Source organism: Scomber scombrus, chromosome 13, assembly GCF_963691925.1.
Source record: "Scomber scombrus chromosome 13, fScoSco1.1, whole genome shotgun sequence".
Lineage (NCBI taxonomy): Eukaryota > Metazoa > Chordata > Actinopteri > Scombriformes > Scombridae > Scomber > Scomber scombrus.
The window spans coordinates 16,167,958-16,182,655 of NC_084982.1; the positions used below are offsets into that span (position 1 = coordinate 16,167,958).

The 14,698-nt window shown below is 37.4% G+C and overlaps 2 protein-coding genes across 2 annotated transcripts; one reads left to right on the forward strand and one right to left on the reverse strand.

The window, feature by feature from the left end:
• Positions 1–2,055: 2,055 nt before the first annotated feature.
• Positions 2,056–8,579, reverse strand: cir1 (corepressor interacting with RBPJ, CIR1). The gene is made up of 10 exons (XM_062432175.1): positions 8,374–8,579; positions 7,234–7,328; positions 6,149–6,222; positions 6,005–6,018; positions 5,832–5,884; positions 5,683–5,731; positions 5,127–5,247; positions 4,175–4,281; positions 3,832–3,917; positions 2,056–3,321 (listed from the first exon to the last, which is right to left on the reverse strand). Exons 1-10 carry the CDS (start codon positions 8,443–8,445, stop codon positions 2,616–2,618), a joined length of 1,377 nt encoding a protein of 458 aa, XP_062288159.1. The 5' UTR covers positions 8,446–8,579; the 3' UTR covers positions 2,056–2,615.
• A 905-nt stretch (positions 8,580–9,484) lies between these two features.
• scrn3 (secernin 3) lies at positions 9,485–13,742 on the forward strand. The gene is made up of 8 exons (XM_062431206.1): positions 9,485–9,583; positions 10,416–10,584; positions 10,715–10,896; positions 11,093–11,292; positions 12,148–12,360; positions 12,442–12,604; positions 12,687–12,870; positions 12,965–13,742. The coding sequence occupies exons 2-8, from the start codon at positions 10,429–10,431 to the stop codon at positions 13,124–13,126; spliced, it is 1,260 nt and encodes a 419-aa protein (XP_062287190.1). The 5' UTR covers positions 9,485–9,583; positions 10,416–10,428; the 3' UTR covers positions 13,127–13,742.
• Positions 13,743–14,698: the final 956 nt, after the last annotated feature.

Below are 14,698 nucleotides of genomic sequence, written 5' to 3' on the forward strand. Positions count from 1 at the left end.
TTAAAAAAACACAAACAAACAAAAATACTGCACAGCGTTGAAACGGGTCTTATTTGACAGACAATAAAGGAGAAAATATTTCAAGAAGCGATTGCAAAGTCTAAAAAAAATATTCTCCAACAGGCATCACCAGTATTTAATTCGTAAATCCATCTAGAGAAAATCCAGAGTGAGATGCTGTAGGCCTGAGGGGACATTTTTAGGGTCAACTTGAAAATGAAATGGATGTTTGCTAAAAGTGTGCGCGGAACCTGTTGAACTTGGTTGGACATTGTGAGTTACACCTTGTATATGACGACTAAAACTATGTGTTCTTTTCATGTAAATGTTAGGCTATGATTGTTTTATTCGTGTTGGTATCCTGGAAATCAGGGAGTTTACGTTGGACGCACTTTGTGGATATGTATGTACACAGCTTTTTAAACGTTTGGTTACCCATTTTATTTCTTTGCTAAAAAATATCTATATATAAATGTTTACCTGTATAAAGTCACACGTATAAGACTTTCATTTTATCGTAATTAAAACATCTTAAAAAAGGCTGTTATTGTGTGCTGTAGATTGTTATATTTGTATTTAATGATGCGCTTTAGGTTTGGATTTTTTTAATTATTCAGGAGTTTATTTTAAACTCCGCGCTCTGCTCATAGGTTATTTTTCCTAAAATCGCCTATAAAACACCTTGACTTTCACTATTTCCCCCTATGGAATAAATCAATGTTTAATGCCCCGGAAAAGACATTTCATGCCCAAATGAAAATCTTGTTAAATGGTATTAATTATGACTTCGAGCACATCGCAGCCCCATGTGTCTTGTATTTGCGATTAGGGATTCGTGTCTTATCAAATATCTAATTAATCTCCGAGACATCTTTTGTTCAGTTTCACTTTATCGGGGGGTTTCCAAGGGGGTTTGATGACAGAGGTCCCTGAATATTTATTCTAATTGTCCAAATTAACTGCTTTTCATTTGCATACCAATCGATGGGCCGAGAATGAGGATGAGGCTCCTCTCTCTCTCTCTCTCTTTGCCAGGAGATGTTATGGGAGCAGATTTTTAAAACTTTAGGGAAAAAAAGAAGGGGGCAAAGAGTCACATGCAAATGTTGAATTTGAAATGCTCTTTTGCTCAGCGCAGTCACATGGTGCCTGCATGTTATTTGAATATCAGTGGCCCCGCATTGAAAGGGTTCAAGGATGCTCTCTGACTTCTTTGTGCTTACCCAGTGCAGCGTCCGACTCTCAAAGAAAAAGCCGGGGAATAATTACAGCGTGAGTCCAGGACTGGGAATACGTCAGGGAAAAGCATCTCATCCAGACACCCTCTTTTTCTTTTTGAAGAGGATGTTAAATTGACCAGAAGGCAATAGAGGGAAATTATTTTCATTTCCTTTTGTGCAACACCGGCTACAAGGAAACGGCCACCAAGTGAAAACTATCAAATTAGATTGCCTATTTGAATTTCATCAAAATATAAAAAGACAAACTAGAGGCAACACTTACGTTAAAAAGGCTGAATTTGTATCTTTTAAAACACAAATTTAGCATCTGTTTTTGAGAACCATTTTAATTGTTCCTGATTTTTTTTTTGTACCCATTGAGATCAAAATTGATTTTCGATTTTTGGAGACTAAACGTGTGAAATAAAATGGAAAATGGAAGTTACATTTTCACATGTTGGATTCAAATGAAATAATGAAATGAATGAAAATTATTTTTTTATTTATATTCTACACCGATTCCCACATCAAAATATTAAATACTGGTCTGCATGAATAAAAAAATATAGTGCAGCGTTAATGTGTCTATACGCAGTCACTGCTTGTTTTTTCTATACGACAGTATTATATTTCTCTAGTAGAATGTGTTTATGCGTAGATATTTGTGCAGAAATCATATTTGTTTTGTGATACCGTCAGAAGAGATTAGATTAGTTGGACATATACCCAGAGAGAGGACATATTTCACAGCGTGGACATTTTACACAATTAAAAATAATGTTTGTGCAAAAGTGTAATAATTTTCCATCAGGTGTCAAGAGCTGAAAATACTTAAATTTAGTGGCAATCAATCAACAGAAAAAAAATTATTTTGAAAAGAGTTACAGCGCTAACATTCATTTAACCCGCTGCAATAAAAAAAGAGCAAAAAATTGGGAGGTTTCAAAATTTAATCAGAAATGAAATGTTCTGTTTTCATTCAGGAATCAGCCGTCTTATCGTTACATCTTACAATGTCGACCCCCCCCCCCAAAAAAAAAGACAAGAACACAATTATAAAAGTGACATAAAAACTGCAGCTACAGAAATAGTCTTTCTAGTGGCCAACTGACCATGAAAATGAGTCCAACATTTTCCCATCAGCGGATCATAGCTGCAAATTGCTTCCAATGGTAATCAATTAATTCAGATCCCTTCATACAGTAGAGACAACACAGAGTGCAACGAGCTGCATCTGGATATTTTCTGTCGACTGCTTCCCTCTACTGGAGGAAAAGAGAGCCGCACAATATTATCTGCAATTTGAATTTTAAATAGACAACACTGTGCCAACTAAAACAGTTGCAAAAAAAAAAGAAAATCCAAAATATTTATACACTTAGTGCAATATTGGACTCAATGCTTTCTTTTTATTCTATCTTGGCTTCTCTCTCTTCTTTCCCTGCTCCTGCTTCTTTTTCTGCCCTCCCTTTCCTTCCTCCTTTCTCTGCTTCTACTCCTCCCATCTGCTGTTCTGCCTCTCTTTCCATCTGTGATACTTCTGTTCCTCTCACCATCTCTACTGTGATGCCTGTCTTTACCTCTGTCCTCCCTGCCTCTCTCGCGGCTCCGACTTCTCTCCAAGCCAGACTTGGAGCCACTAGGTCTCTTGCTGTCCCTGCTGTTGTGCCTCTTTCTCTCTTGACCTCCCTCCAGCTTGATCTTGTTGTCCGGGCTGCGCTGTCGACTCCTGCTTCTTCCCCTCTCTGTCCTTGTTTGTCTATAATCTCCGGACTCCTCTTCAGGCAGCTTATGTCTAGTGCGAGGGCTCGGTGACCTGCTCCTGTGAGAGGAGGCCTTTTTCTGACTCTTGACTCGTCTATCGCTCTCTGAGCTGTTATCCCGGCAGGATTCTTTTTTCTTGTTCTTCTTTCTCTTTTGGCTCTTGAACTTGCCGTGGCTGTCTGAATCTGAGCCAATATCACTGCTGCTGCTGCTATCGGAGGACTCACTCGAACTATCACTGCTTTCATGCTTTTTCTTATGCTTTCTTTTGCTTTTCTTCTTCTGCTTTTTGCTCTTCTTTTTCTTGGCCTTCTGCTTTTCCAGGTGATCAAGTTTTCTGTAAAACAGGAACACAAACATTCAGTTAAGACTTTCCAACAAAGCAGCAGAAAACATACGATATTATCATTCAAAATTTATATGAATCAAATCAAGGTTTAAGGAAAATGTTCTGCATTAAAAATTAAAGCAATATAATAATCTAACAAACTAGATGCATTTCCTTTTTAACATCTGATGTATTGTGTAAAGGCTGCAAACACATTTGAAATACATTGGAAAAAAAATGTAGCAATCTTTCTAAATACTCAAACAATAAAAAGAAACAATCATGTAATCTTGGCTCAATATTCACTATTTAAGTTTGTTTCTAGTGATTAAATCAAGAAAAGATTTGTGAGCCTGAAAAGTTGTGCAGCAGGAAATGTGTACAATGTATTAAATTAAGTATTATATGAATTTAAAACTGCTCTGTGCCTGAAATCAGACACGGTACCTGAGAACTTCAACTTCTGTGTTCCTTAAAGTTTCAATGAATTAAAATGTGTAAATTGTGCTTCATTTTTACCTGAGGAGCTTCTGTTTTTGCTTGGTTGTTAATGACTTCAGAAATTCCACCTCAGGATCTTCCTCTTCCTCACTGGCAACATATTCCTGTTGAAGTACACAGCACACTGGAGCTTACATTGAAACCAGAATGACAAAAGAAGGCATATCTTAAAGAATAAATGTTTCATCTAATCTGCTCACTTGACTTAAGTTGCCCCACTAACTAGCCACTTCGCAGCAAATGTATGTAAGCTAAGAACAAAGATATAGTTTGTCTTTCTTCTGTCAAGGGTAAGAGTGTATGTGTGTGTTTGTATATCATCCTATGTGTGTAAAGATGGGAGTGTGAGACAGACAATTACCTGCGATGGATCACAAACAGTAGAATTCCTACCAAGGACACATTTTTTCAGGGCAAACCCACTGTTTCGCATCTCCGCCATTAACTCCGAGGGGTGCATCGACGGACCTGTTAGCACAAATCACAGCCTCACAGTCCCATTGATGTAAGACCCATGCCAACCACTATCTCCACAGTGGGAATTTCAGGGGCGGCTTTGTTAACAGAATGGGACATCAAATCAACTCACTCCACTTCCGGCTGAGCAAATCATACAATATCATTCTCTGCCAAAGCAGCAGTTAAGGGAATCAGAATACACAATAATTACATTTTTTCCTCCCGGCACAGGAGGGGGACCATTACAGCACTCCACCATCAACACCATGCACTGACTGGACTCTCCCAGGGTAAACAGTATTACTTTACTACTCAACTCGCTGATTGCACAACTCAGAATCAGCTCAAGACTGGGAGCTCCAGCTGAAAGCCGGGAGGAGAAATACAGTTGCTGTACCTGCGGCAACATCTGTGACACACAAAGCTCAACCACTGGCCGCAAATATCAAGCAGCACAGATATTCTGGCTGCTTTTTTTGTTGAAATAATTCTGCAATTTTTCCATACGTGTTTAACAGAAACATATATATATATATATATATATATTTATTCAGGAATCAAACTTCATCAGGTAAAATGTCTTATTTGTAATTAAACTCGGAATGATTATATATATATATACACATATTTATTATTTCTCTGATAATGTCAACGTGCTTATTTCAATTAATTAATTACTCTTTAATTTCAAAAACTTGAATATAAAATCTGCATATAAAATGGTCAATTTTTACATACGTTTCAAAGCATATTACCGTTCAGTCTTAATTTGATAAAATCACCAGATACAACACAAATGAACAGAGAGGGAAAAGCAAGTGAAATAATGATATGTATTATTGTATGTATTCTACCTGCTGCTTCCTCTGAAGCCACGGAGCTGGCATTGATACCAGATAGCCCATAGAGAGGACACTCTCTGTCTGTGTTCACGTGGCCCCATTTGTGGCATTTGATGCATCTCACGTTGCGCACCTGTGAAGGTGACAACAACAGACATCACTTTGAATTGTCTCAATAATGGATACGTATGCAAAATAATTGAAACAAAACCACATGCTACAGACTGTTTTAAAAGATGATGGCAACATCCAATTGCATGAGAAAAATACATTAACCTGGCATTCGTAACAAGCTGTTATAGAAGCACTGCAAACAAAGCAGAACTTTTTTTCCTTTTCAAACTGCTTCATTTGTAGGATTTTCATTGACCGGAAGAGTTGACAATACTCAGCATTTCACAAGAATAAAATAATAAATAATAATGTAATAAAAATAAAATAATTTTGTGGAGAAGTTTGATTTTGACCCCTTTAGATTTATCTCTGGACCACATGTGGGGCCCTGAACCAACGCTTGGGAACCACTGGTAGACTGTTTATACTTAAAATAAAAACAACAACAACGCACCTGGATACCAAAAGGCTGATCTCTAATATTCATATCATCCTTTGCGTACCTACATGAGAATATTAGAAAGAAACAAAAGATGGAAATTGTGAGAGAGCATCAGAAAACATGCCAACAATATTTCAATGTGTGTAAAAACAACTCTTTACTTCTCTCGAGGAGCCACCTTCTGCCACTCAAATTTGCACTCTTCTTCCCCCTCCTGACACACAGAAACATTTTCGTTAGCATGTAAACCTTTCCTGCTATAAATGAATGTAAAACAAGCCCAACATGCAGAACATGTACGCATACTGTGGAATCATTATTTGCTCTACTTTACCTCTTTCTTCTCCTCTTCAGCACAGAAGATAATGATGAAGGGAAAAAACAAATAAACAAGTATTAAAATGTTATTTATTTAAGAATCAGGTGTTTGGAAATTGACATAATATTTAGTCTGGATCAGGACTGTTTGATCGTTTACCTTTGGATGCTCCAGGTGGAGCCTCGTACATGAAATTGAGGCCATTTTTAACACGATCATCTCCCATCAACAACCTAGAGGTGAGAAAACAATATATATTGAATTACATTTTTTTAAAGGATATTTATTAACATATATTACTTGTAAAGTTGGAAGAAGTCTCCAAGCCTACGTTCACACTGCAAGCATTAGTGCTCAATTGGATTATTCGCTCAGATTTTTTGTTTTGTGTTCACATTTATTTTTAAAGGCAGCTAAAATCAGATTCCAGTGTAATCTGGTCCCGGTCCTGAACTGACCCTCATGCAATAAAAAAGACATCACAGGCTGTTGTATGAAGCCACTGAAGCAAGTGTTAACAGTTTCATATATAAGTTGATGTCCAGTGGAAACCCGCAAATTCGCAAGCAGGATAACAGGGACGAGGATGAAGAGAAAGAGGGCCAAATCCTTAACTATGGCTTCTGTGGAGCAACGACTACTACTTCTGTATGGAGGTGGATGTGGATGTGGAGCCAGAGTGGGAGTGGGGGGATTGTGACGTGACTGGCTTCACAGAAACTGATTTCATCCAAAATTTCAGGACGTCAAAGTCTACATTTAACTACATCTATCAGCATCTCTACACAAGACACTCAGTTCAGCCGACCATCTCACTGAGAAAGGAGTTGGGATGTATTGGATGGAGTCACATAAAAGTCATATGAATTCCAATACGACTGTTCAGACTGTGGTCATATTGCAAAAAAAAAAGACCATCAGAAAATGGACCGATTTGATTAGATACAATTTCATGTGATTTGTGCTGTTCACACTGTTATGAAAAAAAAAAACCCAACACAGATCTGAATCACATACCAGCAAAAAATAAATACATTTGGCTTTCTTTTGTCCATTTTTGCCTGCAGTCTGAACAAAAAAAATGTCTATTGGATTTCTTCATGTTGCGGCCTTCTTGCTAAAGTTAATGTTGATTCTGTTTATTGAGTAAAACACTCAGTATGTGTTTATAAATTAATAATAACATATGAAGAGAACAGTTTATTAGCAGGTTCAAGGTATCATCTGGCATTTATTTATCTAACCTGTTATTGTAATTGTCCTGCTCTTTCAGGTACGCTTGCATGAGATCTTCTTGCTTCGTCTTCTCGAAATTCAGTTTCTGTTCTGCTATCCATACCTGTGAGATAAAGTGAAAAGAAGCATTAAAGCACACACACGTTCCCCTTTATATAAGCACTCAATGCCAAAGCAGAGCTGGTGTTTTTAAAATGAAATTGTCCAAAATCAATCAATCAATCAACTAATCAATCAACAGTGTGAAGGCCCGCCAAAATCATCTCCATCTTCCAGACTTGACTATTGCACACAAACTACAATACGTAGAAATACAGCTGGCCTAGGCAGATAACACTACTGCATAATTTATGCATTAATACAGCATATTGTTATTATCATTATTATTATCATCATTATTATGGTTATTACTACTATTTTGTATCACCTCATGTAACATACACATTTATCAATATAGCTACACCCACCAGAGTTATTACATCCACACACGTTGTCACCGCTTTTTATTTATTCATTTAATAATTTTTTAAAAGGTACACAAGTCAGGTCATATAACCTACGTATTATAAAGTTTAAAATGTATATAGAGTCAATTCTATTTACTTGATTTCTTATTTCATTTATATTTATTACTCCTAGTTTTATTGTAACATATGTCTCTTTCTGGGGGTCAGTAAAGTCTCTTCTTATCTTATTTGTGTGCTGTAAAGCCATGACTGGTCGCATAAACATTTCAGTGAAACAACTTGTGATTGAAGAAAAGTGCGATGTGAGGCTAAGTTACTGCTCAAAGTGTTAATTGTGTCTGTGCATCTTGATACCACGACAGTAAAGTAAAAACTAGAAAAGCTGAAGTTGTAACTTTAGATGAGCTTTAAATTCACGTTACTGATGATCACCGGACAATGTAACATTACAACAGCTCAGATAAAGGCTTGTCGATAATTGTCAATACTGTGGTTCATACAGAGGAAAAACTTTACTCCAGGGTCAACATTTATATCAAGTGATTGTCTACAAAAGTGGATCTTAAACAAAGCAGGCTGGCAAATGCAATAGCTCGGTAGCATAGCTCGTTAGCTCACCGGCTAACCTGCTGTCCTCTAGCCTCAAGCAGTGATGCTATGCTAAATGTAGCTAACACCCACCTTTTTGATATTTGACTTCGACGCAGGGTGGAAATCCTTCTTGCACATGAAGTTTGCGAACGACTTCCCCATGGCAGACGGTCTAAGATGTCAGCTAAGTGGAAAACGTTGTGTTAAGTTAATGGTAAGCGCTAACAGCAGCTAGCGACGCTTCATCCGCATGTAAACAAACGCGCCTGAAGTAAGTTCCGTGTTGGAGAGGAGGAGGCGCCTTAAAACAAAGTCATGTTTCTGTATAACTTTAAACACGTTATAATGTCAGAGATGAATATTTCTATGGCCACACTCTCTGTTTATAATAAATAAACTTGATTTGTGCATGTAGTTAAATATCATTAAATATCAGCTTGTTGATACACAAATACACAAAACAAATGAAATTACACCATCAGGTTGTTTTTGTAAAAACAAAGTGCAAAGTGTAAACGTTGTTTACATTATTAACACTGAAGCATCAGTGTTAGAGCAGCATATCACGGTTGTAGCTGCTGGAGGTGGAGCTAGTTTCAACTACTTTATATACAGTTAGTTAAATCCAGGTTCCCAACCTAGGGGTTTGGCCCCTTCAAAGGGTCACCAGTTAAATCTGAAGGGTCGTGAGTGATTCATTTAATAATTTATTGAAATGAAAGTTGAAAGGGAAAAATCACTATTTGGGAGAGCTGTTAACAACATAGACATCTGAAATGTTACCCTGTCACTTTTTATAAGATATTAAAGGCCAACAAGTTTGGAAACCACTGGCTTCATCTTTAATAATGTATTGTATTTCAAAGGCTGGTTATAGTATCCATTGTGGCATATCTGAAAAGTAACTAAAGCTGTCAAATGGAATAGAAAGTATAATATTACCATCTGAAATGTGGTGGAGTGGAAGTATAAAGTGACATCAAATGGAAATACTCAAGTAAAGTAAAGCTACAAGTGAGGGTGATGAATCTCTTTATATACAGTCTGTGCAAGGGACGGAGGTTTTTCAATCATGTAATTAATAATATAAATTAAATAAATTGATATCCCTCATTCATTTTGTTTCCCTGTCTTTTAAGGCGCTTAACCACGAATATAAAACTAACTTCATCTCGGTCACGTGACTGTAGTGTTTCCGTGTCATAATGTGAAAAGTGACGATGAAATAGAAACATAAGCCATTAACCAAATGTGAAAAGAAAGTGACGCTGACAGTGCTGGAAAGGACTGGCAAACAGCGGTAAGGTTACCTTGTTTATCGACGAGTAGCCCTATTTATACTATAGCACTGAATACTGGCTTGTCTTAGATATAGTTAATAGATTTCACAGACAGACAAACAAAGTTAAAGGCTAAATTATATATAAATTAAACCTCAGATATAAACAAAAATGAACAGAATCAACAGTGCATTGATTTTCCATGCATGTCAGAATTGAGTGTACTAAATATTGATATCTGAATAATCTACATACAGCAAAGTACATTTGATAATGTTGCACCCTTAGAAAGACATGACTCCATCTTCCGTTTAGGCAACTTTATTTTCCCGGTTCTGCATTATTTTTTTATAAGAGTTTTTCAAAAGACTGCAGCCGGAGCTCAAACAGCAATATCGTATGTGTACAAAAACCAAACTTAAACTTCACGACTGTCGCACACCTACGTGCCGACTCATAACATATACTGTCGTAAAACTGTCATATTACACTCAATGAAATAAAGCATAATAAGCACAAAATATCTGGACCAAACAAAATAAAAATGCATTTTCATGTAAGTGCTTCACCTATTATAATACCTGTGAAGTTTATAATTTCCCAGATATTTCTAGATCGCAACAATAACAACAGCATACAACAGATTTAATAGACAATGTAATAAATAATAAATGTCAAGGTGAGCAGCCTGTCTTCACTGTCACTGGCACTTTAGGCAGGAGTGACTTTTAAGGTGTTTAGTGCAGTGGCTTTTTATGCTGCAGTAAGCATGATCTTTAAATCTGAACCATCAATATGACTGTTTGACTTCATTAACCTAACCAGTCAAGTGTTATTCTTACTCTCCCCTAGTGTGTGATTCAATATGCACCCATCTTCCTGTGACACCTTTGTGGCTCTGCCGCCCTCCACCGAGGGACAACGCATCGTCTTTGGGAAAAACTCTGACAGGCCTTGTGATGAAGTCCAGGAGGTGGTGTATTTTCCTGCCAAAGACTGTGCTGAAGGGGAAAAGGTGGAGGTAGGTGACACAGACAGCTTGCTATTGCCCTCTAACCTTAAATTCCCCACAAAGTGACTGCTCCTTACTGAACCTGCCATTAGATCACCATTAACAGCTCTCACCTCTGTGTCTTGTTCTTCTTGTCAAGTGTACATACATCGAGATTGAGCAGGCGGCCCACACTTACGCAGTTGTGTTGAGCAAACCAGCGTGGCTGTGGGGTGCAGAAATGGGCGCAAATGAGCATCAAGTGTGTATTGGAAATGAAGCAGTGTGGGGGAGAGAGAGTGCTGATGGTGACGAGGCTCTTCTCGGCATGGATCTTGTCAGGTAGAAGAACACTATTGTTACTTTGTATTACTTGATAAAGTTAAAATATTATTCTTTAGGTTCACCAGACAGGAACTATGGCATTTTAATGCTGCCTCAGTCGGCTTGTCGTATAACATATATAACATATATAACATTGTATAACATTGTTCATATAACTTGAATATCCTGAAGCTCTGACTTTACAATTTTCCAGGCTTGGACTTGAGAGAGCTGATACAGCTGAGAAAGCTGTGGATGTCATTGCTGAGCTGCTTAAGAAATATGGCCAGGGAGGCTCATGCCTGGAAGATGAGTCTGGCTTTACCTACCACAACAGTTTTCTCATCTCAGACAGGAAGGAGGCATGGGTGCTGGAAACTTCAGGGAAGTACTGGGCAGCAGAGAGAGTGGAAGGTAATCACAAAAAGAATAATAAGAATGGGAACCCATTTGTCACATAGTGCAATTGAATGTGTTTGAATGGTACTGTATTGTTTAGCGTGCAGTCATGAATGAAATCCACAATGAAACAGTTGAAAAGTACAATTTAAGTCAGCAGTCTGTGGTCAGTAACAGGAAAAACAAAAAAGCTGGACCTGGCAGCTACTCTGTATGGCAGCGCATGTTAAGCTTGGCTGTCCTTCTCAGGGAGCACCAAAAGGTTTAAGACATGTCTATAGAAATGAGAAGGAAACTCTTAGTACTTACAGCGAAGTTACCAAAATGTTTAAGATATTTTGCTAGGTGTCTGCATTATATTGTTTGTCCACCAGAGAGCACTGTCAAGTTTATTTTTTTAACAGCAAAGTATCCTGCTCAGCACATATCTGGGACTTGATTTAAGACATCCCTCCTGAAAATGTTTGCTTATGTTATGGGTTTATGTTTAAAATGAATATCTGCTGATGAATGTTATCAGATTTTATAAACTCTTGAATATGAGTAATTCAGCATGAAAAATCCAATTTAGTTGCAATCCATAGCAGCCAAAGCCTTTTTTTTGCATTCTCTGTGCATTTCTAACTTTGCTTTCTTGATCTGCTCCCCTCTTTTTTCTTTGTTACTGTAGTTATAACTGGACACAACTTAAAACAGCCACGATCAGTCTGAAAATAGATACATAGATGCAGAATCACATGGACACAGATTTTCACAAGGATCCGAGACTTTTTTCACAATTGTTTGGGTTGCTGTTGAATCACATGTGGCATGTCTTATAGCAGATTATTTAATTCTCCTGGCTAATCATCACATTTTACCTGTCTCTAGGTGGATATCGCAACATCTCAAATCAGTACAGCATAACAACTAAGATAGACAAAGAACATCCAGGTATGAGGGAATATGCACAAAGCCAAGGCTGGTGGGATGGAAAAACTCAGTTCAACTTTGCCACGGCGTACTCCTTCATGACTACAGCCAGGATTGACGCCTCCGGGAGCCGATACTGTGAAGGGAAGAAGTTGTTGGAGAAGAGCAACGGTTAGTGGATGCACATTTCAGGGGGGAAAAAGTTACGACTTCAGCTTCAGTTTATGCACGTGTTGGTTTAATTTACTGAAGGTCACATCACTGCTGAGACAATGATGGATATCTTGAGGGATAAGGAAAGTGGCATCAACATGGAGGGCATGTTCATGACGACAGGAAGTATGGTTTCTGTGGTACCCACAAATCCTGATCTGCCAGGGGTTCACTACTTTACAGCAACTCCAGACCCTGAAAGGTGCAGCACTTGATCCTGCTTCAGATTAATTTTAATGACTGCAGTTTATTCAGATCTAATATGTCTTTCTTTTGTGCTACAGATCTGTATTCAAACCCTTCATCTTTGTGAAATACATTGAAGGAGATTGGAAAGACACAGCTTCTCCCAGTTATGGTTCAGATGACCCTGTAAAGAAGAAGCCCCGCTTCCAGAGCAAACCTGACCGCAAACACAAGTTGTTTTCCAAGCATGAGGTGGTGGCTGCCATCATTGACAGCAACAAGGTTTAATGATTTAATTCAAGCCTGCAGTTTATCCAAATCTCTCATCTGGATTAGTCTGAAGAAAATGTATTAACACATATTTTTTCCCCTGTAGGACAGAAGACAGAAGATTGTGCAAAGTATGAGACAGCTAGAAAAGGAGAAGATGACAGAGATGGAGAAGAATCTTTCACATGGTATTGAGGAACCAGATTTTTTGGTGAATCTGTTCCCAGAATGTGTTAAAGAGGAGATGAATGTGTACAGCAAAAGCTGAGAAACCTGTGACTTGTTGGTCACAGAAAAGCTCTCTAGTGTATCAGTGGCAGTTTGTGCCTCTGCAGTGTATCTTTAATTCAGATACAAATACTCACATGCTGCTATGATAGATCAGTATATCAGAACAAATGAAAATCAGCCACCATCATTCAAAAATTAGGCATTAAAATTCATGAATCCTGTGTTATACATTAATGACTAAAATGTTCACTTTTCATTAATGTATAGAATCATTGACCAGGAATACACGCAGAACATATTCATTATGAGATACATGATTTAAGGGTTCAGTAGTAAAATTTATTTAAAAAGCACTAAAGACCATCAATATGCAGCATTTTACAAGAATTGTGTGCTACACATTGTATTATAATTATTCTATTAAAATGTTTACATCAGTGTTCTCAATATGATTGAGTTAATAATAAATACAGACATTTGCATTTAAAACCACAAAAATAGTTAACTGATTATATGTTGGTACACCTGAGAGAAAAAGATGAATCACAGCAGCTTGTTTTTCCCCAACTTAAGTTGATATGGTTTATGTGAAGGATGACACCATGTACCAAATCACATTATACTCACAGCTTAATAAAAAGGTGATTACGCCATTTTCTGCTCCAGTTTTGGCATTTTAAAAAGCAATAAGACATGTAAACATGTTTGTTGAAATGGTGTTTTGAAATACTGCTAACATAGCCCTGGTAAACAGTGTAACCACTGTTACATCAGTGTCAAGTCATGTTTGACTCCAGGCAACCAGAGCAACAATACATGCTACATTACCAGTTAACCAACTGGTAAAACTAACTTAATCATAAGTTAAACTGGATTTAAACTCTAAAAATGGATGAAGAATCAGCCATGTCTTCCCTTTTTCTTTGGCTTTGGTAGAAGAGTGATAATAAACTCAGAGGCGTGTCACAGTAGGAAATAATGCACTCAGCAGAGGACTGGAAAATGTGGCTTGTACCTCTAATTTGCTATATGAGGACCCCTCTGCGCATTATCACTCACAATGACAAAGAATAAAACTACTGAAAGTGCATCTATTAACCGACATAAAAACCCACACAAAAAATCAACAAAAGCAACAGCATCTTGTTTCATCCCTTAATATTAGTAGTACTTGTCAGTTACGTTATGCTCAAAAATGAAAAACCATGGTCTTATCGTTGTAGTTTTGGCCATCAGTCCTATCAGTTATGTTATAATTTTACTATCCAGCTTTATTAAAGATTAAACGATGCAGCATAATACGAGGATTATGAACACAATCTCAGTTGCAGATATTTCTGGTCTCCTCTCCAAATAAGTGGTTTGATAATGTAGCTAAAGATGTTGTTTATGTGTTTTATCATGTAACTGTGTTAGCAACATTGCCACAATCCAAATTCTCAACAATTAAACAGGTGAGTGAAATGTTAAATGTATGTAAAATTGCCAAAAATAAGACCAAGGTTTTTAATAAAATTAATTTTCATTTAACCTTTACACTGATCATTCCCTCAAAGACCCAACTGCTCACTGATCACTGATCCAGTGATCTTTATAGTTTGAAAGCTTT

Bases quoted from the DNA above. Each gene is read 5' to 3' on its own strand.
- cir1 (XM_062432175.1), bottom strand. From the start codon at position 8,445: ATGGGGAAGTCGTTCGCAAACTTCATGTGCAAGAAGGATTTCCACCCT. The intron at 5,248-5,682 runs GTGCGTTGTTGT...TCACCTTCACAG, and splicing joins ATCAGCCTTTTGGTATCCAG to GTGCGCAACGTGAGATGCAT. The intron at 3,918-4,174 runs GTAATTGTCTGT...GTACTTCAACAG, and splicing joins CTGTTTGTGATCCATCGCAG to GAATATGTTGCCAGTGAGGA.
- scrn3 (XM_062431206.1), top strand. From the start codon at position 10,429: ATGCACCCATCTTCCTGTGACACCTTTGTGGCTCTGCCGCCCTCCACC. The intron at 12,361-12,441 runs GTTAGTGGATGC...AATTTACTGAAG, and splicing joins GTTGTTGGAGAAGAGCAACG to GTCACATCACTGCTGAGACA. The intron at 12,605-12,686 runs GTGCAGCACTTG...TTTGTGCTACAG, and splicing joins GCAACTCCAGACCCTGAAAG to ATCTGTATTCAAACCCTTCA.